At 36.0% G+C, this 22620-nt stretch overlaps 1 protein-coding gene across 2 annotated transcripts in view; it reads left to right on the plus strand.

The window, feature by feature from the left end:
- The window catches only part of HS2ST1 (heparan sulfate 2-O-sulfotransferase 1), a 158842-nt gene that overhangs the window by 111393 nt on the left and 24829 nt on the right, over nt 1–22620 (plus strand). For both annotated transcript variants that reach the window (XM_090269690.1, XM_090269691.1), the window contains exon 2: nt 9334–9572. In XM_090269690.1, the coding sequence (XP_090125816.1) occupies nt 9334–9572 (239 nt within the window). The remainder of the gene's footprint in view (nt 1–9333; nt 9573–22620) is intronic.

Consider the following 22620-nt stretch of genomic DNA (forward strand, 5'->3'; position numbering starts at 1 on the left):
TCACCCCAGTAAATTTTATTTAAAAAATGAAACTACATGATTTGGGAAAAGAAAAAAAGAACCCTTTTTAGGGCCGAAACGTACTGTGCAGTAGTACGCATCCAGGGACATTGCTCATGCTTTTCCCTCTGCCTGCAATGCCTTTCTTTTTCTGCTCAGAAGGTACTTTCTCATCTGTCTCCGTCACCTCTCCTATGAGTCCTTTCCTAGCCATCCTTTTTTGGGGACTTTGATTGCATCTTGTATAAACTTATTCTGATAAGCCACCAAACTCTCCAAGAGTAGGTTTGTCTCTATGACCTGGTGGAATACTTATAACTTAATAAACTCTCAGTAAGTGTTTATGGAATTATTTAATGAATCTGGTGTGAAGAACTTGGTTATAAATTATTACAAAATATTTATTACTCAAAGTGACATAGTATAGTATGACTGCTCTTGATTTGTATTTTTACAGTAATCACAGGAGATAAATTCTTTGTCTTTGTCTTTCTCAAAGTAGACAAAGATACGTCTGGGTGTTACTGAATAAAATAAAATTATGGGAAAGTGTTCAGTGTTCTGCTCCCTCTTGCTCAGTTGTCACTGGCCTGCTTCTGTCTTTATTTCTGCTTTTTCCTTTTTTTTTTTTTTTTTTTTTTTGGAGCATGGTGGTGATTGGGTGATCTATACTGTAGAGGAGGAAATGATATCATAGTTTTATGAAATTTATTTAGTGGAAATGGACCACCGAAGTCCCTTGTTTTCAGCTCTCATCAATCCAGAAACTTTTTCATCACCCTTTGGGGCGAGTCCTTATGGAGCCTTTATCTGAGTATCTCTAGAGACTGATAGCTTACTTTGCCCTAAACTACATTTGTCTTTACTTTACATGCCTAATTATTTGAAAGCCCATTCTTTCCTGACCAACAGTTTATCTTGTCTTCTAGAAATACTGCAGAAAGGATGCCTGCTTTTCACAATAACTTTTTAAATATTTCAAAATGCTTTTAAACTTTTTAAAAAAATGAGTGATTGATTAGATAGGAATTTGGAGACAAGCTATAAAAAAGTCAATGAAATTAGAGGACTTTCTTTTCTTTTATTTTTTTTCAATTACAGTTTACATTAAATACTATTTTTTACCAGTTTCAGGCATATAACTTTTATGGAATTTCTCTAAGTGCATTGAGTTTTTTGAAATACTTTGTGTGGCATGGTTCTGCCTTCCTCCTTGAGTGGAAGGTCAGCTGGCGCAGCTTCTTTGGGCAGATGGAGCAGGGTCTGTTTGCTAAGTCCTCTTAAGTTATAGCTTTTATTCCCATTTTGATGTATTCTTTTTTTCATGTGTGCCTGAAATGATACATAAATATCCTTGTGTGATTGAATACAGGTTTCTTAGGAATTGTGCCTTCCTGTGATTTAAGACAGTAATTACTCTGCTGGGTTAGGAATATAGGCTTTGGTATCAGATTAAGGGTTTGGATTCTGAACAGAGTCTAAATATCCATATTATCTTATAGGTAATAGGTATATTGTTGTTGTAAAAAATCAAATGAAATAATGTAGATTTAAAAACAAAGCATTTTTCTGGCCCATAGTAAAGGTCCAATATGTGGAGCAGTTGTTACTATGATAATTATATGTTTATCAGTATAGCCTAAAACTGTCATAGGTTATTTTTAGCTGTTTCACACTACTATAGTTAAATAATTTTATTATCAAATTATACTAGTATTTTTTTATTTATCAACCTTTACCACTCCGTAGGCTTTCATGCCGTCTCCCATGACCCATCTCTATTTTGAAATGTGACCTCATCCTTTTAGGTCTCAACTTATTCAGTGTATCTTTCTCTAGAAGTTCCCCTTCAATTCTTGAATCAATAAATATTTTGTTCTTCTCTTATGGCATTTATTAGAGTGGCATTTGTTTGATTTTTGTACAAGATGAAAATTGAAAATAGGAATAAATCACTTGAGAAGTTTATAGAAAGGTAAGGGATATTTTGAGATGTAATATCTTGGTATAACTTAAGAAAAGGAAAAAGCATATTCGGTGGACTCTCCATGTTCTATGAGAGTACGTGTATTCATTTCAAGTGACTGAGACCTGTAAAGGGTGAAGTCTTAAAGCCAGCTCACCTATGATTTCTAACTAGAATATATTTTAAAAAACAGGTATTTGCATATATATATGTGTATATATATTTACTTCTATAATACTGTCATGCTGTGTTTAACTGTGGGGCTCTTCTCCTTCCTATCAGAGGAACGGACTGAATCTCAATCTACCAGTACAATGGAGTACAGGCTCTGGAATCCAAGTGACCTGGGATGGTATCCTGACATCAGTATTCCCTTTCCTCATAATATAGTGCTTCTTAGGGTTGTTTTAAGAATCAGAACATGAGATAATGATTACACAGTCATGCACTGCTTGACAATGCATGGATGCATTCTGAGAAATAAGTCGTTATAGGATATATGGTATAGCCTGTTGCTCCTAGGCTACAAACCTGTACAGCATGTAACGATACAAAACAACGCAAGATTATTGTTACCAGCTTTAATTTGCTAGTTGGAACTTCCAGCATTATGTTACATAAGAGTAATGAGACTGTACATCATGACTTGTTTCTGATTTTAGGAGGAAAACTTTGTCTTTCACCATGAAGTGTAATGGCAGTATTTTTGTAGAGGAAGTTCCCCTCTATTCTTATTTTTCTAAGAGATGTTATTACAAATGTATTGTTTTTCAATATCCATTTTCTATGTAGATTGATATGATCATGTGATTTATTTTCTTTTTTTAGCCAATTAATATGCTAAATTACATCATTTGATTTTATAATGTTGTACCTTTTTTTCATCCCTGGAATGAACCCTACTTGGTAATGGTGTGTGCTTCTTTTTATTTATTACTGAATTCTATTTGGTAAATTTTTTGTTAAGGAGTTTTGATATCCTTATTCATGAGGGATATTGGTCTGTAGTTTCTCTGTTTTGGACATGACTTTGGCTTTGTATCAGGGTAATAATTAGCTTTATAAAATGTATTGAATAGTGTTTCCTCTTCTATTTTCTGTAATGAATTGTATAGAATTCACGTTACTTCTTCCTTAAAGATTTTGTGGAATTCTCCAGTGAACCATCTATGCCTGGAGAATTCTTTTTTGAGAGTTTTAAAATTATTAATTAGATTTCCTTGTAGAGCTGTTCAAATTATAAATGTCATATTGGATGTATTCATGTTTTTTGAGGAAGTAGTCCATTTCATCAAGCTGTCAAATATATGTGTGTACCATTGTTTGTAGTATTTTCTTATTTTTTTTTGATGGGTGCAGGATCTCTAATGATGTCTCATCTCATTTCTGGTAATTAGTAAATTGTGTTTGTTTTGTCAGTCTTGCTAAAGATTTGTCAATTTATTGACCTTTTCAAAGAACCAGCTATTTGTTTCATTAATTTTTCCTCTTTAAAAAATACTTTTCATTGATTTTTGCTCTTTACTATTCCATTTCTCCTTGCTTTGAATTTTTTTTTTTTCTTTTTCTAGGTTTTTGAGGTAGGAGTTTAAGTTGTTGGTTAGAGACTATTTTTCTTTTCTGATGTATACCCATAGTGCTGTAAATTTCCTTCTTGGTTTTGCCTTAGGTGGATACTATAAATTTTGTTTTTATTTTCATTTTCATTCACTTTAATGTATTTAAAAAATTTTCCTTGGTTCTTTTTTTGTTGTTGTTGTTTTTGTTTTGTTGTCTGCTTTTTATTTTCTGTGTACCTGTGGGTTACTTTTAATATTTTATTTTGTATTTTTTGAAGTTTTATGTTTTACATTGTTTTTTATTGTAGTTTTTCTATTACTATTGACCTCCTCATATCCTTTTCCACCACCACCCAGTTCCTCCCTAATCACCACACTGTTGTCCATGTTCATGAGTCCTTTCTCTTTTTTTTTTTTTACTTTTGTTTGATCACTCTACCCCCACCTTAGAGATGTCAGCCTGCTTTCTATTTATGAGTCTCTATTTTGCCTATTAGTTCAGTTTGTTCATTGGATTCAATATATGAGGGAAATCACGCTAATTATCTTTCTCTGATTGGCGTGTTTCACTTAGCATAATGTTCTCCAGGTCCATCTATGCTGTCCCAAAGGATAACATTTTTTTTTTTTTTATATAGTCAAGTAATATTCTGTTGTGTAAATGTACTATAGCTGTTTTATCTACTCATCTACTGATGGACACTAGGGTTGGTTCTAAGTCTTGGCTATTGTAAATAATGCTGCAATGAACATAGTGGTGCATATATTCTTTCATATTAGTGTTTCACATTTCTTCAGAAGGCATAAGGCAATTCCATTTTTAATTTTTTGAGGTACCTCCATACTGTTTTCCACAGTGGCTGCACCAGTCTGCATTCCCACCAACAGTGCAAAAGGGTTCTCATTTCTCCACATTCTCTCCAGCACTTGTTGTTTGTTGATTTATTGATGATGGCCATTTTGACGGGTGTGAGGTGATATCTCATTGTGGTTTTAATATGCATTTCTCCTATGATTAGTTACGTTGAGTATCTTATATTTATTGGCTGTGTGTATGTCTTCTTTGGAGAAGTATCTATTCAGGTCATTTGCCCATTTTTTAATTGCATTGTTTGTTTTTGTTGTTGAGTTTTATAAGTTCTTTATAAATTTTGGATATTAACCCCATATCAGATGTATTGGTGAATATGTTCTCCTATTCAGTGTGTTTCTTTTTATTTTGTTGATTGTTTCCTTTGCCATGCAAAAACTTTTTTGTTTGATGTAGTCCCATTTGTTTTATTTTTTCTTTTGTTTACCTTGCCTGAGGAGATATATCAGAAAAAATATTTACGATCAATGTCCAAGATTTTACTGCCTATGTTTTTCCCTAAGATTTTTATGGTTTCAGGCCCAACATTTAAGTCTTTAATCCATTTTGAATTTCTTCTGTGTGTGGCGTAAGAAGAGGTCTAGTTTCATTTTTCTGCATGTATCTGTCCACTTCTAACACCATTTATTGAATAAACTATCTTTAGCCCATTGTATGTGCTTGCTTCCCTCTGTTGAATATTAATTAACTATAAAGGCGTGGTTTTATTTCTGGCCTCTCTATCCTGTTCCATTGATCTATGTGTCTGTTTTTATGCCAGTACCATGCTGTTTTGATTACTATGGCCTTATAGTACAGTTTGACATTAGGTAGCATGATTTGTCCAACTTGTTTCTTCTTTCTCAAGATTGCTGTTGCTATTTGGGGCCTTTTGTGGTTCCATATAAATTTTTGAAATATTTGTTATAGATTTGTGAAATATGTTATTGGTATAATAGGAAGTGCGTTGAATCTATAGATTGCTTTGGGTAGTATGGACATTTTAATGATGCTAATTTCTTTTTATCCATGAACATGGTAGGTGCTTCCACTTATTTGCATCTTCTTTAATTTCCTTCCTCAGTGTCTTAAAATTTTCTGAGTACAGGTCTTTTATATCCTTAGTTAGGATATATTCTAGGTATTTTATTCTTTTTGAAGCAATTGTAAATGGGATTGTTTTCATAATTTCTTTTTCTGATAGTTTATTATTGGCATATAAAATGCAACTGATTTCTGGATATTAATTTTGTATCCTGCCACTTCAGTGAATTCATTTATCAGTTCTAGTAGTTTCTTGGTAGAATCTTTAGGGTTCTCTATGTACAATATCAGGTCATCTGCAAATAAATACAATTTTACTTCTTGCTTTCCAATTTGGATGCCTTTTATTTCTTCTTCTTGTTGATTGCTGTGGCTAGGACTTTCAGTACTAAGTTGAATAAGAGAGGTGATAGCAGACATCCTGTCTAGCTTCTGATCTTAAGGGAATGCTTGTAGTTTTTGTCTGTTGACTATGATGCTGGCAGAGGGTTTGTGATATATAGCCATTATTATGTTTAGGTATGTGTATGTTCCCACTGTTTCCATATTGCTGCTGATTTTAATTATAAATGGGTGCTGATTTTATCAGTTGCTTTTTCTGCATCTGTTGATATGATCATGTGGTTTTTACCCTTTTTTCTATGTATTATATCTCATTTACTGATTTACAAATGTTGTACTAACCTTGCATTCCCAAAATAAATCCCACTTGAACATGCTGTGTGATGTTCATGATTCTAGGCTGCACCCCATGTTATTTGTAGGCTATACATTTTGTGGTGGTTCTGAAATAGCTTACATAGCAGAGTCTATATAATTCATTACTCAAACATTAAAAAACATTACTTCAAAATGCACCTTAACTATTTTAAATGTACTGCCAACATTCTCTAAGTACACTACAAATATGCTGTAATAAAGCTTCCATATTGATCTGGGAGTCTCCGAAGAAACTGTACTAACTAGATGCAGAGCATCTTTGGAAAAATATTGGAACTATCAGATAGTTAGAATACTAAAGAATATGGCCGTATTAAAAAGTCTTGGTGGTTTTAAGTGTTGTCACAGAACAAAAGAGTAGTTTACCATGAACACTAGTTACTGTTATTGTTCAACTAACTGATATTTGATTTTATAAACATATATCATTAACAAAAATTCTCCTAAATTTCCAAAAATTTTAGCTTTTATGTAGCTTTAGACATTGCACTATGATAATAATCTTGTTTGTTTATTATTTGAATGAGGAATATACTGATTGCTGTATTTGTATATTCTAATAATTTAAGAAATTTTTAAAAATTGTGTGAATATACAGTTTATATAATTTAATACACATAATGAACCAAGAATGATTAATTTTGAAAACGTGTTAGTTTCATGGTTTAGCTAGAGTTTATTTAGCACCCTACAAAATAAAAATTCCACATACTAAATAACTTCTTTAAAAAATATTTTTAATTAGCTAATTTTCAAAGCAATTATTGGGCATGTGAAGTTTTTAAGTGAAAGGGGTAATTATGAAAACTAATAATATTGCAGTTTTTCTTTAATCACTGTTTTATATAGGTAAAATGGATACCAACTTGTAAAATAACATAAAATCTTCTTTTCTGAATATTTGATTTCAGAAAAACTAGTGAAAGAAAATTTAGCATTGTTGATTGTAGTTGAATCTTAATTTTAAAGGCAATTTCACGCATATCTGGGCTGCTAGAGAAAGCTCACTCTTCAATGACAATATCACTGCTTTATTTCTCTGACTAGAAAAAGGAGAGTGTGTAGACATAAGGATACCATAATAGTTTGTGGCTATGATGATAGTTTGAGGTTGTTTGGAAGATAAGATTTCTTTAAAATTATTTAATGTAGTGATATTAATAGGCTCTCATAAACACTTGCTCAGTTTGATTTGAGACAACTTCCAAATTCTATGTAAATGCTTATAGCATCGTACATTACCTTCATTTATAGGTTCATTTTGGAAACACAATCAATCTGAAAAATGTTATGCTTTCTAAAATGTGGTATGTGCTTCTGAAAAGTCTGCCCTGTTCCTTTTTCTTCCTAGCTTCTTTCTATGGATTGTCTTTTTCTACTTGCCCTTAAAATGTTGATATTTCCTAAGATTCTGATCTAGGGTCTCTTTCCATGCTACATATTCTATATTATCTAGGCAATTTCATCCATTCACAATGGTTTTCCAAGATGTCTTTCTTCTACCTGAACCATTATTCTCAACTCTCAACCTATATGTCCAATTACCTATGTAACATCTGATGCCTCTGGCAGTCCAACAGTGTGCTCATCTTTCTTCTTACATTTCGAACCAACTGAAGGCAAAACAAGGATACATATGTATGCATATGCATATAGAATATAGGCCCTTCTTCTGTTTTGAAAAGCCCACTGGTAATAAGCAGCAGGTCTGGAACTTTAATTCAAGTCTTCTGAATGTGAATCCTCAGCTCAGAGAGTATTCTTTTTGTAGCATGGTACCTTATTTTCTGACCAAACTTTAAAATCTGTGGTTCAACAATATTTGAAGCCTGAACTTGTTACTGTAATTATAGCACATTGCCTTTTCATGTTACTTTATTAAATCATAGGCATTATGGCAGGCAGACACTAATAACAATACATAAAGTTGCAGTTAAGATAAATACAAGACATGTAGTATGAGGCACACTGTGCATATATATGTGCACGTTTGTAATTTTTTTCTTTTCATTGAATTTATTGGAGTGACAGTGACTAGTAAAATTATACAGGTTTCAGATACACAATTCCACAACACATCATTTGTACACTGCACTGTCTGTTCACCACCCCAAGTCAAGTCTCCTTCCGTTACTGTTTATCCCCCTGTACCCTCCTGCACCTCCCTCAGCTCCCTCGCCCTGCAATCACCACACCATTGTTCATGTCCCTGAGCTTTTTCTGATTTTTTCTCAGTCCCTGCATCCCCACCCCCCACTCAGATGCTCGTGTGTAATTTGGCCTAGTTAGGGAGAGCAGATAATGCTTCCCTTGCAAGTGATGATGAAATAGAATGTGAAGGTTGAAGAGTTCATCTGGCCGTTTGCGGTAGAGAGAGAATGGAAGAGTGTTTAAGGCAGGCAGGCAGGTGCAGTAGCTTATACAAAGGTCTGGGGATAGTAGGTGCATGCATGTGTGAGCAGCTGTTCTGTGCAAAGAAATTTGCAGTCTTATTAGAGATTTTTTTCTCTTCATTTCTTCCTTCTCTCTTTTTTGCTCTGTTTTTCTAAAAAATATATGAAACTAAAATGTGTATTAAATAGGGAGTAGTAGAAAGCAAACTGTAACTAATTTTCAAACTATGTAGTAGACAGGGATTCGAATTACAGGAACTTGGGATTTAAGGAATAAACATAGCAAGGACTTCTCTATAATGCAACTCCAGAAAGAAAGCAGTTTTGTGTTGTTGTTGTTTCTACTTTTATTACCTAAAATCAGACCAGCATTTATAATCATGGCCCTGCTACATTTTGATAAACCAGGTAATAACTAAACCCTAAGTAATAAATTTCAAAATCTTTGCTTAAATTTTACGTGATCTATTTTCTAAGTGCATTACTTACTGTGAAATTCAGTATTCAGTATAATCTGTCTTTGTGTGCATGAGGATTAGCTCAGGCTTTATAAATTCTATTAGACTGTAAAGTGACTTCTAAAGTACACTGAAGAACTCTGGACTGTGGTATTCTTTTATTCTGTTTTATATGCATATGTATTGTCCTTCAAAGGTAGTTTGGTCCTCAAAACATTTCTTCAACTGCTCTTACTTAATTCTTGAAAAGAAACATTATATTCCAGGTATAGGAAATTATTTTCAGTGCTTTATAACTTACAGTCTCTTTAAAAACTGAGTTTATATCTGTTTTTCTTTGTAGAAAGGGCTATCGCAAGACATGAAGTCCGAGAAATTGAGCAACGTCATACAATGGATGGCCCTCGGCAAGATGCCCCTTTAGATGAGGAAGAGGACATGGTGATCATTTATAACAGAGTCCCCAAAACTGCAAGCACCTCTTTTACCAATATTGCCTATGATCTGTGTGCAAAGAATAAATACCATGTTCTTCACATCAACACTACCAAAAATAATCCAGTGATGTCACTACAAGATCAGGTAAACCACTTAAGGAATGCATGTTTTCTAACACTCCCTCACCCAAATTGTATGTCTCAAGGGGACAGAGCATTTCAAGGAATACGTATGCTGATCCCAATGAATTTTAAGTCTGTTGTGGGAAGGACTCAACCAAATTTTTTTATAACTTTAAATTCTTCACAGTATTTGCTACATTTCTTTGCATATAGTATGTATTGAAATATTTGTGAAATAAATGAATTAATAGCTTGAATTTTTGAAGAGAAAATTGATGCTTTTCAGTATGGTATTCTTTTGAAAATATATATTATTAGCAAGAGACTCTGCAATAAAAAACATTACATTGTCTCATCTTAAGATAGAGAAATCTTTATTTAATTAATACCTGTATTCTTTGTGGCTCAATTTTGTGAATTTCATCTTTACTGGTTATATATAAATATTTGATACAAACTTCTGTAAAACAGGGATTATGGCTAATATTTCCACATAATCTTGCCTTTTAAGTTAAGAAACTTTAGATAAATAGATAATTTTATGGAGCAGTTTTAAGGAAAGTGGAGGAGCCCTGGCTGGTGTGATTGAGCGCCGGCCTGCAAACCAAAGGATCGCCAGTTTGATTCCCAGTTAGAGCTCATGCTTGAGTTGCGGGCCAGCTCCCCGTTTGGGGGCATGTGAAAGGCAACCCCACATAACTGTTTCTCTTTCCCTTCCTCCCTTCCTCTCTAAAACTGAATAAGTAAAATCTTTAAAAATGAAAAGAAAAGTGGAGGAAATTATCTCATGAAATGAAATTCATTCACCTCTTTATCAGTCGTCGGCAGCCGTCCGTCTCGAGAGACGATGGTGTAGCTTCTTAAGAGTCTATCTGCACCGCCGAGAATGGTTGTGCAGTCCGACTCGGGAGTGACACGGTATCTGTCTCCTCCCGTGTTAAATCGACATCTTGCGATGACGCTGGAGTGTCCTCTCCAGTGAAGCTGAAGCTACAGAGCCTGGGCAGGGTGATATGGAGGGTCTGCTGTTGCCCATGCAGCAGACCCCCCCTCTCTTCGCAGCTGAAGGGTCCAAGGGAAAGACGGAGTCAATACAGCTTGGGTTCAGGTGCGCCGCAGGAGTTGCCGGTGTTGACTACAACGTCAAACCGCCTTAGGGACTCCGGCTCCGGATTTTCTGTCGGGGTTTACTCCCTTAGCCTTTCCCCTGAAGAGGTATGCCGCAAGGCAGCGGAGGTTTTTTATTTATCAGTAGTAACACACATTTTATCCACACCTAGAGTTCTAACTATAATTATAAATAAATAAAGTTATTTCTACACGTAATGAAGAGAATGGGTATTATGCTCCATGAGAAGAAAAGATAGTATTTGAAACACTACCCTAGGATTTTGTTTTTTATTTTATTGTTTATGCTATTACAGTTATCCCACTTTTCTCCCTTTGCCCCCCCTCCACCCAGCCCGCCCCCCACTTCCATAATCAGTCCCCTCACCATTGTCCATGTCCATGGGTCTTTCATATATGTTCTTTGACTGATCGCTTCACCTTCTTTCAATCAGTTCCCACCTCCCCTCTTATACCTGTCAGTCTATTCCATGAGTCTATGCTTTTGGTTCTCTTTTGCTCATTAGTTTATTTTGTTCCAAATACTGCCTAGGATTAAACACCTTATTGGGGTAGCCTTATTAGAAAGGTATTTGTGATACTCAAATAGTTACAATGTATTTATTTGAAAACAGCTAAACTTGTATTATTATTGCACAATTGACTTCGTTATCTCATTATTTAGTGTATCTATAATCTTTAGTCTGAAGTAAGAGGATAACATTGATACGCAAGGTTAAAGTTCACTTTCTTGCTAGAGACGGTTTATAAAGGCCAAAAGTATGTGGGATATCATCTGCCCGTATAATTCTTGGCTCTCTGCAGTATCCTCAATTATTCTTTTTCATAGAACCAAAAATCTACATCTGTCAGCCAAACCAAATAACTCATCTATAAATGAGAAGAAACATGAGCTTATTTAGCTAAGTGGGTCATATAAACTATTCATTATGTAACATTGTACATCCAAAGGCAAGTGTCCTAAATAATCAGTTTTTATCCGGCATGTGGTAAATTTTGCATCTATTTGCATGATTGCTTTTCAGAATATATCTTGGTTTAAAAGGAACATTTCTTAATGCTCATATAAGGTTAATTTCTGTAGTAATATTTTTTAGAAAGATAGAGTTAGTTTGCTTGTTCAGTTTTTAAAATTATTTTGTGTCCGGCATTACAGAGTTCTCTGGCAGCTACAAGATGTCTGACAATGACATTGATGATTTTTTTAGGAAATATAAATCTACAGAAACTTACCACATATGACATTTATAGGCATCATGTAGTGGTGCATTTTCCCAGTTGCATTTGGATGAGATAAAGCTTCTGTTTTTCTTTCAATAGCTTGTTAGTTATACGTAGTGGGGGGAAAAACTGGCAGAAGAGAAGCATAAACTCTACTTAAAAGCAATTGGATTACATAATGAACAACACTTAAAATATATTTGTGTGGGGAGAATAGAGGGATATTATTAGCTGACATATTTCAAAATGTCAGCTGGTAGTTGAGAACCTGCTTTTAATTAGGAATGGCTTATATACCAAATATTCGCTAATATACCATATCTAAATTATTTCCTGGTCTCTTGCTCTATAAATAAGTCACAGTTATCTGATTCCCTCTCCTTTGTATGACACATTAGATAGCATTTTAATTTCACAAACTAGTAAACTTCATTTCAATGTAGACTTCTAAATTATACCAGATGCCTTGAAAATATTTCTAATTTTGCCTCTCATACTTTGGTTTTAATACCATTTTTTTTGTTCTCAACTGCTTTATTATTCAAAATAGGAATTAAATGACCTATTTTGCTCTTCTTTCTTCTGAGAAACAGTTTCTAATCAATAGCTGACTGAAGTGAGACTTAAAAGATTAGATTTTTGTTAAATCTGTCATTGTCTCAATCTTTCATTTAAAGCCCACTTTACTCATAAAAATATTTTGAGATATAATAGGTGACCACTGTCTCTCTCTCACCTTCCTACCTCAGCAGTTCAGTCTGCACTTAGCCCTGGCCCCTTCCTAGGTGTGTTTTGTACATACCATACTAGGCATTGTGCTAACCTGTTTACATGTGTAATTATTTCTCTCGAAAATTTTAGAGGCCAAGCCCAATATTTAGTCTAGTATAAAACTATTCAATGTCTAATAGTTATGTATATTCTGCTACTTTAGAAACAGTTGTCAACTCTGCTTTTAAGTTTTCATTTATTGAGTATATAATATATACAGAGATTATATGAACACTTTGGGGAAATACAAAGAAATAAAAACAATGCCACATCTTTCAGGGACCTTATTTATAATTTACTTGGGAACATAAAACATAGTCACAGGAACTATGAGGACTGTTCATAGGAAACATCAGTACAGTATTCCCTCACTTATCGCGGGTATTATGTTCTAGACCCCCCGCGATAGGTGAAAATCTGCGAAGTAGGAACCTTACATTTATTTTAGTATTTATATATATTTTAAGGCTTTATAAACCCTTCCCACACACTTATAAACCGTTCCCAGTCCCATATTAACCTTTCCCACTCCCTTATTAACCTTTTCCACACTTTTATAAACACTACTTATGTTCTTAAACATATTCTACATTCTTAAACCTACGTAACTTTAACAACATGCGTATACAGTACTGCAAAATCCTGCGATATGGCGAAAAATACGTGGTAAATAATTAAATATAATATTTTTTAAAATCCCGTGATACAGTGAGGCCGTGATAAGTGAACCGTGATATAGAGAGGGACTACTGAATATGGTATTTCCACCAAAATGTTTAACCAAAAAATACTTCTCACCCAAATTTTTAACTAGGACCTCATCTTGAGGAAGCAGGCAAATCTGTGTTGCAGAACTTTCTCCAGAACAACTATTCTGAACTCTTCTAAAGTGTCAGTGTCATGAGGACCAAAAAAAGTCAGTCAAGGGTAGAATAGTCTTCTCTAGACTAGATAAGACTAAGGAGTCATGAAAACCAAATGTAATGTATGATCTGTGATTGGATCCTTGACCAAAGGTGTCTGCTACGAGCTTTCTAATGTTTCAGGAAAAACTGTGTGTCAATGTATATCTAGGTGTTTATAGAGAGAGATGTACACAAAGGTGGCAAAAATGTTAACAGTGAATGAATCTTGGTGAAGACTGTACAGATATTGGCTGTACAATTCACTCAACTTTTCTGTAGATACAGGCTTTTTCAAAATTAAGAGATTGGAAAAAGTTAGAACAAGGAGGTTAACAGATAAACATTTGAGATCATAAGGCATGAGAATACTAAGTAATAAGAATAAGGCAGGCTCAGTCATGGGTATGTTTCTGAGATGGGCTTTACTCAGTTACTAGACAGGAATTGGCAGGAGACAGGTCTCAATCAGCTATTCTAAGTAGAAAATGAAGTTTACTTGGCTCTCGTGAAAATACCTCTGCTTTAGAGAACATCTTGGCTTTAAAATAACTATGCCAAATAATAAGTGGTACCACCTTTTATGATACTTCTTAATTCTTTTCTGTTCTTATATATTTATGTCTGTGATTGTATTTAACCCCTTTCTGTGAAGGCATTGAAAATATGTAGAATTTGCATTCTTTGTAGGACAACATAGTCATTTTTTATTCTCTTGATTCACTGTCAAGCCAAGTCTGGTCATTTGCATTAGATCCCATGGTTTGATATTAGTTGTACCTACTACTTTTTCATCACAGCACTCTAGATGAGTGCTTCTCAACTTACAATGTGTATATTAATCACTGATTAAAATGCACATTCTGATTCAGAAAGACTAACATGCAGCCTGATAATTCTGAATTTCTAAAAAGCTTCTGTTGGGTTGAAACCTCCTTTGAAGCTACTCTGAAACCAGCCTCCATGCTGGAGGGCAGGGACAGATTGGAGGCCTTATTTGGGCTTAGTCATGTGCAGTCCAGACAGTTTCATCACCACATTTATGTCTCAAGGCTGCTGTCGTCAGGCAGCTTCTAACACGGGGAAGGCAAGTGGAGCACACATCCAAGCACAGGGGTGGGAGTGGGAGCTCCCAGTTGTACCTGTCAAGCTTGTGGGTGGGTCAAACCAACAGTCACGACTTTTTGATGACCTTTGCCAATAGCTTCCACATGATGTCAAAACTAATGCTTCTAGGCCTTGAACCACAGTTTGAATAGCAAAGGTCTAGAACATGATTCTCAGTGGGATTATGGGAACATGCATATTATAATCTCAGGATGCTGAGGCACCTATATTTAAATTCATATTTCTACCTCCCCAACAAAATCCAAATTCCTTGCTTAGACCGATAAGGCCTTTTTAGTTAAGTCCTTTTCCTATGCTTTAACCTTATTTACTAGCCACACTGGCTTTTTGGTTCTTTGAATTCATCAAGCCTTTTCCACTTAAAGGCCTCTGCATTGACCATTTTGCTTAGAATGCACTTCTCCTGGCTTCTCACAATTTGCTTCATGTTATCTATTTAAGGTTTCAGCTTAAATGACATTTTCTTAGAAAAACCTTACTTGGTCATTCTATATCCCCCCACCCCCACCCCCAAATTACAGTGTGTCATCATTCTTTCTGTATCTTTTCTATTACTTCCTGATTTATTTTTTATTTGTTTATTGTTTATCTTTTCCTCTGTTAGAATGTCTTTAAGGACAGAGACTTGTCTGTCCTGTTCAGCACTATATCCCCTGTGCTTAAGAACAGTGCCTGAAATGTAGTGGACATTACACAACTTTTGTTAAATGAATGAACAAATGAACCAACTTTGATTCTGCAAGTAGTTCTTAGCTAAGCGTAACACCATAATAATTACTGTCAGAGTGAGCCCCTCTGATGGTAATAATATAATCTACCCTTACTTCAGGTGACTTGGAACACCCCCCACCACCCACCACCACTGTCACCTCGACCTTCCCACAAAAAAAGGAGGGGGTGTGAATACAGTTCTGAACTTTAGTGAAGATACTGTACTCTATTGCTGGTAAACTTTCTTATATTTTTATCCAACAATTACTCGGCTTTCCTCTTTGTGTAGGAAACTTCTCTAGTTTAGTCTCATAAAACTGCCCACACTATACAATGATTTTTACTTTAAGTGTATGCATGAGTAGGAGTTCAGTATATGGTAATTACCCAAGTTAATAGTAGTATTCATTTAATCGGTAGTAATTACAAAGTTGGAATTTGTTCAGGATGTTCAGAATGGCATTCTTATTTTTAGATAGTGAAAACAAGTTCTTTTGTGATCACGAATAATCATCATGTTGAGATTAATCTTATTAAGAATAGGTCTAGATACACTGTTAGTGAGATGGTGCTTTCTTAGCTTTTTCCTATAGTACTGATTCAGTCTGATTGAACTAGCAAATAAATCACATCACTCCCCACATTGCTTTTGTTTTCCCTGAAGCTCTTTTCTGATCACTTGCTAGCCTGATTCTGCTTCAGTTATAAAATCTGACAAAAATTACAGCTTAGGTTCTGCTCCATGCTAGGCATTAAAAACATCTCTTTTTATCTACTATGTCTAACTACGAGTGCTAAAACATCCTTCTTGATGGCGTATTTCAATCAGAGTATGGAAATTCTCTTTGAATAAAGTCACTATGGTGACTATTTTTTTTTCTCCCCAAGCCAGAGTTTTCAGTGTCTTCAGTCTCTTTAACTTGAAGCTTTTAGTTTTGCTTTTTTTTGCCTATCATTTTACCTTCATTAGTGCAAGTATAGTCAGTAAGAATCCATAAAATAAACCAAGTAGAAACTTGCTCACCTATTGTCCATTTCCTCTTAATTCATTGATAATCTTGGGCTAATGCTTCACTCTGTAGGGGGCGGTGGGGGGCGTGGGGGACAGACCGAAGAAAAACTGAAAGACAAGGCAACTATTACAGGAGAGGTAAGAAGGCAGAGAAAGGTGGTGGACCAGGAACTGCAACTAGACTGATAAAGGGGGAAAAAATAAAGGTGGAGAGGGGAGAGATGGAAAACTTTGGACAACTAAGAGGGTGAATATTAAACATGGCTGAAAGGAGAAGTGACTAAATTAATTCTTTGAAAAGAAAACTTTAAAATACTGTTGTTTAAAGAGGGTTATTTAGTTGGTTATGTCCTTGAAAATCACTTTTGAAGAAAAGGTTAGGATCGTATAGACTTTCAGTAGTATGTAAATGACACTTCAGACTGTTGAGACTATTCTCCAGACCAATGTGAAGGGGCCACTTTAACCTTATTGACATCATTGGTTTGCTTAGGGATTTTTTCTCAGCTCAGCATCTTTTGATTTATTGCAGATTGTAGGTCAGCCACAGTTTTATTAATGAAAATTTAACATATCGCCTTAGTTAAATATTGATGAGATAGAAAAAAAATACATATGCATCAAGTATGTAGCCTTCAGTATTCTATTAGTTGGACATTAGAGGAAGATTCTGAGTGTTTTGGAGATTTTAGCAATGAGTATAAAGAATTAACCCACCTGAATTTACCTCAGAATGAACTTGGGAAATAAAATTCAAAAGTCCTAGATAGATTTTTAGACTATGTCTCTTAGTTTTGACGGGCCATCTTCAGCAACCCAGGCGTTTACCCAGGACAATAAAAAAGACAAGAATAAGTCAGTGGCCATTGTTGGAACACAGCTCTCCGAATCGAGAGGAGTGAACGGGGGTTTGGAAGCTGACATTATAATGAATGTAATGAGGAAAATAAGCAGTGGAAAGAGTTATCTACAGAACTTTGAGGTCTTAGAGGTCGAGTTTTAATTATTGGGTTTGTGGGGTTTCCGTAGTGGATAAAACCCAAAATTCTCAATGTCCAAGTTGTTAAATCAGAATCATGATATAAATGATGGCTGCTCTCTTCTCCTTTCAGATCCTTCTGTTTTTTGTTTGTTTGTTTGTTTTACCCCTTGTGTAAATTGGACAGTTTTAAGTTAAGGAAATTAGCTGGAGGTGTAGAGGGATGATTGGACCAAAACCTAACGTGCATGGTTCTTGGGCTTCAGTTGCTTTATATATGAAATGAGTAGAGGATATCCTAGATCTCTTCCACCTCTGAAATACTGCTTCTGTAAACTAGGGCATTTGAGATGACAGCAGTGGAAGATTCATGCCTTGTTCTGCTCTCTTCCTTTATTAAACTTCCCTGAATCCAACTAGGGACACAATCCTTACTTCATTAGTATTCAAGCTGTATTTCTTGGAATGCTTTGGTTCTAATGTACTTCAGTTATCACTGTGAGGGTAGAAGGAGGAGACTGAGTAGTCAAGGTTCATTCTTCTGCTCTTGTCCCTGCTCCTGTTCTATATACTGTGGTAGCTTACAAGATAATCTTTAAAATTTTTCTCTGTTTCAGTGTATTTTTTCCATATCATAAAAACAGTGAATATGAGAGAATATCCTTGCTAAAGAGCTTCCGTAGACCTCAGACTATCTTTGCAAACGCTAGCAAAGCAAGCCTCACTTTAATTAATAAAACCAAGAGTTAGCTCTGGAGACTTTAGAAGTGCAGAATCTTGGGCCCTGCTCCAGACCTACTGAATCAGAGTCTGCATCTGAACAAGAGTCATTTGCACACTGAGGTCTGAGAAGCTCTGAAGCAGCCGAGGCATCATCCAGCTTTTGGGGCTCCTTACCTCACATTGAAGGACACAGGTTGACATGAAGTGTGTTCTTAGGAGGGTTCAGTAAGTCTTGACCTTTTTTAGGAAGGGTATAGGAAAGGATACTTAAAGATTATATCTAACTCTTATTTCTGCCTGATTAGATCTGACTCTTGTTTCTGCCTGAGTCTTTCCCAACAGTGTACTCTAAGTTTGTACTATTATGATCTTCTCTATCTAACATTTGGCTTATGTAATGCTATTTTCTCATTTACTCCTTGCATTTTCCTCTTCCACAATCACATCCTTATGAAATAACAGCTTTTGGGAAATAAAGCTGAGTTGCTAAATAAGTGTTAAGTGCCCTTGAACCACAAGCTCCCATTCCTATTCTCTTTGCCTCCTATTTCTCCCAGATTTTTGGCTGGAATACTGGAACTTATTTTTATAGAACCAAAGGCTTACATGAAGTAATTTACCATTAAGTGACAATTATAAGAACTTCTGCTAGTAAACGTATAACATTTTTTTAAGGATTCAGTTTTTAGGTTATCTGATTATTTTCTGTTTCTTATTCATTTGCCGTTTCTTACTTTCATTCTGTTTGGTGCCTTACGTGAAGAACAAATAGGAAAGAATATGAAAACCTAAAATCACACATTTACTTGGCTCTTTGTTTTGGTGGGGAGAAATTGAAAATATCTGCTCTAATATATTATAATGCAACATAATGTTAGCTACATTCAATTTTCAGATTTTATTTTAAGGTTATGTGAGTGTGCATGTGAGGAAGATAAGAAGATAGGGTTCATTTAATTTCCCTTCTAAAAACTCCATTATTTCCCTAAAATATGAATTACGAGTGCTTCCCTTAAAAAGTAAGTCTTACTTCCAGAAACATTCATTTTTCTCTGGTTCACATTCTCTGACATTGCCACTTTGGCACTGTTTCCCTTCTCTGCCCTCCGACAGCCCTTAACCAGGAGGCAGCCATCCTCATTCATTGCTATTAACTTACTGACTAATCTGCTAGAAAATGCTCCAGAATATCTTCATGTAACAAACTTTATTCTAACATGTAAATGAAAGGCTGATAAATTGTCAAAAAGTATCCTATTGACAATCCTCTGCTTTAGAGGCTGAAGTCATAGTTTACAGATGCTTTGAATTCAGTATAGGGTGGTGTGTCCCCATCCCTCACCCCATCCCATACTGTATTGAGTCTCCAGAAGAAATTCTTAAACACTTGATGTTCATCATGTAGAGATTTGCTTATCAAAAATACGAGGTCTGTCTGGAGAAAGTCCAGCCGTTGTTAAAATAACAAGAATGGTTTGTGTGACATCAGTGTAACCTGGCAGCCAAGGAGAGTGGACTGGAATGTGCATGTGTGAACAATGACGATTTCACTGTACTAGTCAGTGGGGGTGGTGGATGCGTTAAGTGAGCATGTGTACTGTGTGGCTGTCGCATTCAAAATGACAGAGAGTAGATCTTTTACTTCCGGCCAAGATGGAGGCTTAGACGGACACGCTCGGTCTCCCTCTACAACTAGAAAGGAATATGACTACCTCAAAACAAAAGATAACCAGAAATTCCAGAAAATAAAACTACATGGAAGCCCAACGTATGAAGTTATAAACCAGTGGTGCTCGCCTGGACGGGTAGGAGGGGCGAAATCAGAATTGGAATGGAAAGGTTGGGTGGTGCTGTTCGCAGTAGCAGCGGGGAGAGCAGCAAGAGGAGCAATCCTGGCTGCAGTCAAGCCCCGGCAGCTCGTGACCCCAACGCAGGAAAAGGCAGCCCCCCCATTGCATCAGATGGTGAGGCCCAGAGGGCAGGAGGATGGATCCCGGTCTCCTAGCGGAGAATAACGGCAGGAATCCATCTTGGACCCCCGCCCCCACACAAAGCGCCACAACGCGGCAAAAAAGTTAGGGATCACCGCCGGTTGCTGGGTAGTGAGGAGTACAAAAGACTCCGCCCCCCCACCCCCCCAGCCTGCCCAGGAAGCAAAGCAAAACAAAAATCTGTCACAATGAAGGAGACAATGATTGAAATCCCGGTGATGCAGCTCATCAGGCAGCAGATGAAGAACCTGACAGATAAACAAATAAGAAACCTTTCAGAGGCTCAGTTCAGAGCTATTGTTATAAGGTGGCTTACAGAATTAACAAAAAATTTGGAACAGGACTGAGAATGAAAGAAAGCCACTGATCTGAAGCGAACGAAAACACATACGAGACAAGTGGTGAGGAAATAAAATCCAGAGATCAAATCAACAAACCGGAACATAGAGAAGGAACAAACAACCCGTGCAGAAAGAGGAAACAAAAAGTAAGGAAAGTGAGGAGAGGATCAGAAACCTCTGGGACAGCTATAAGAGATCGAACATTTGGATTATAGGATTGCCAGAGGGCGAAGAAGAACTAGAAATTGAAAAATTATGTGAAAAAATAATGAAGCAGAACTTACCGAACTTGGTGAAGGAAATAGACTTACAGATCCAGGAAGCACAGAGAGTTCCAGAAAAACTGGACCCAGAGAGAACCACTCCAAGACACATTATAATCAAATTGTCAAAAATTAAAGATAAAGAGAGAATCTTAAAAGCAGCAAGAGAGAAGAAGAGACTTACATACAAAGGTGTCTCAATAAGACTGTCAGCTGATTTCTCAAAAGAAACTCTGCAGGCAAGAAGGGACTGGCAAGAAATATTCAAAGTAATGAAAAGCAAAAACCTACAACCATGATTACTTGATCCAGCAAAGCTGTCACTCAGAATAGAAGGGCAGAGAAAGTGCTTCCAGGACAAAATAAAACTGAAGGAGTTCATTAGATCCAAACCACTATTATATGAGATGTTAAAGGGACTTGTTTAGAAGAAGGAGGATCAAAACTATGAACATTAAAATGAAAACTGCATCACAAGAACCAACAACAGAAGCTACGGAATCGAAACAAAGGCAAACTAAATAGTCAACGAGAGTGGGAAAAGAACTATAGGTATGGGGAACATACTGGGGGGAGGTCAGCAGGAAGTGGGAAAGGGGAGGGGAGGAGAGATGGTACAGGAATTAAGAAGCATAGTAGGAGGGAATGGAATACACAGGAAGAGGTTGAGAAGAACTATATGCACAACCAATGGACATGGACTAAAAGGGGGGAACAACTGGAGGGAGGGGGACCACCGGGTGGAGGGGAGCAGAGGGAAGGGAAATTGGGACAACTGTAACAGCATAATCAATAAAACATATTTTAAAAAATGACAGAGTAGAGCAATGAATCTGCATCAAATTTTGCATTAAGCTTGAACATTCCTCCTCGGAAACTATTCAGATGATTCAGAAAGCCACAGCTATGGGCAACTGGTGATTGGCAGCTTCACCAGACAGTGCTCTGGCTCATGCCTCACATCTGGAGCAGAGTGTTTTGGTGAAACGTCAAATCACCCAGGTGACTCAGCCCCCCTACAATCCAGATTTAGCACCCTGTAACTTCTGCTTTTCCCAAAACTAAAATCACCATAAAAGAATAGAGATTTGATATCATTGGTGAGATTCAGGAAAAATACAGTGGGTCAGTTGATGGTGACTGGGAGAACTGTGTGAGATCCAAAGGTGTCTGCTTGGAAGGGGACTGAGGCATCATTGTCCTAGGTATAGTGTTTCTCATATCTTGTATCTTCAATAAATGTCCCTATTTTTCATATTATATGTCTGGATACCTTTTGGATAGACCTTGTATATATCATTTTTCTGAGAAGTTATGTATCCCTGCTTTGCAGCTGATGATACTTAGGTTTATCAAGTTCTATATTAAACAGTTCTTTAAAATTTTTTTGTATGTTTTATTGATTATGCTGTTGCAGTTGTCCCAATTTCTTTTCCCTTTGCTCCCCTCCACCCAGCAACCCCCCTCCCTCCAAGTAGTCCCCTCCCTCTCACTTAGTTCATGTCCGTGGGTCATGCATAAAAACTCTTCTCAACATCCACCTTAAAATTTTAAAAATATGTTTGCACTTGGAGAATTTTTTATGTTAACTACTCTTTTGTATACTTTTAATTCTAGGGCATTAAAAGAGCAATATTTAGATTTTTGAAAATTTAATTTTACCTACATCACATCTCTAACTTTATCTTTTTTATCAACAAAGTTATGATACCTGCTCTTAAAAGTTTAAACTCTTCTGATAATCATCATGTTTTCTTCAATCATTTTGGTTTAATGATTAATATTTTTGTCTAGTTGTTAATGAAAATGGATTATTAGGAATGACAAGTCTCTGAGAAGAAAACAGATTTGCATGGAATATTTCTACACTCTAGTGCTGCCTGCCTTATCATGTGTGTTA

This window comes from Furipterus horrens, unplaced genomic scaffold (genome assembly GCF_987537825.1).
Source record: "Furipterus horrens unplaced genomic scaffold, mFurHor1.1.pri manual_scaffold_3, whole genome shotgun sequence".
Classification (NCBI taxonomy): Eukaryota; Metazoa; Chordata; class Mammalia; order Chiroptera; family Furipteridae; genus Furipterus; species Furipterus horrens.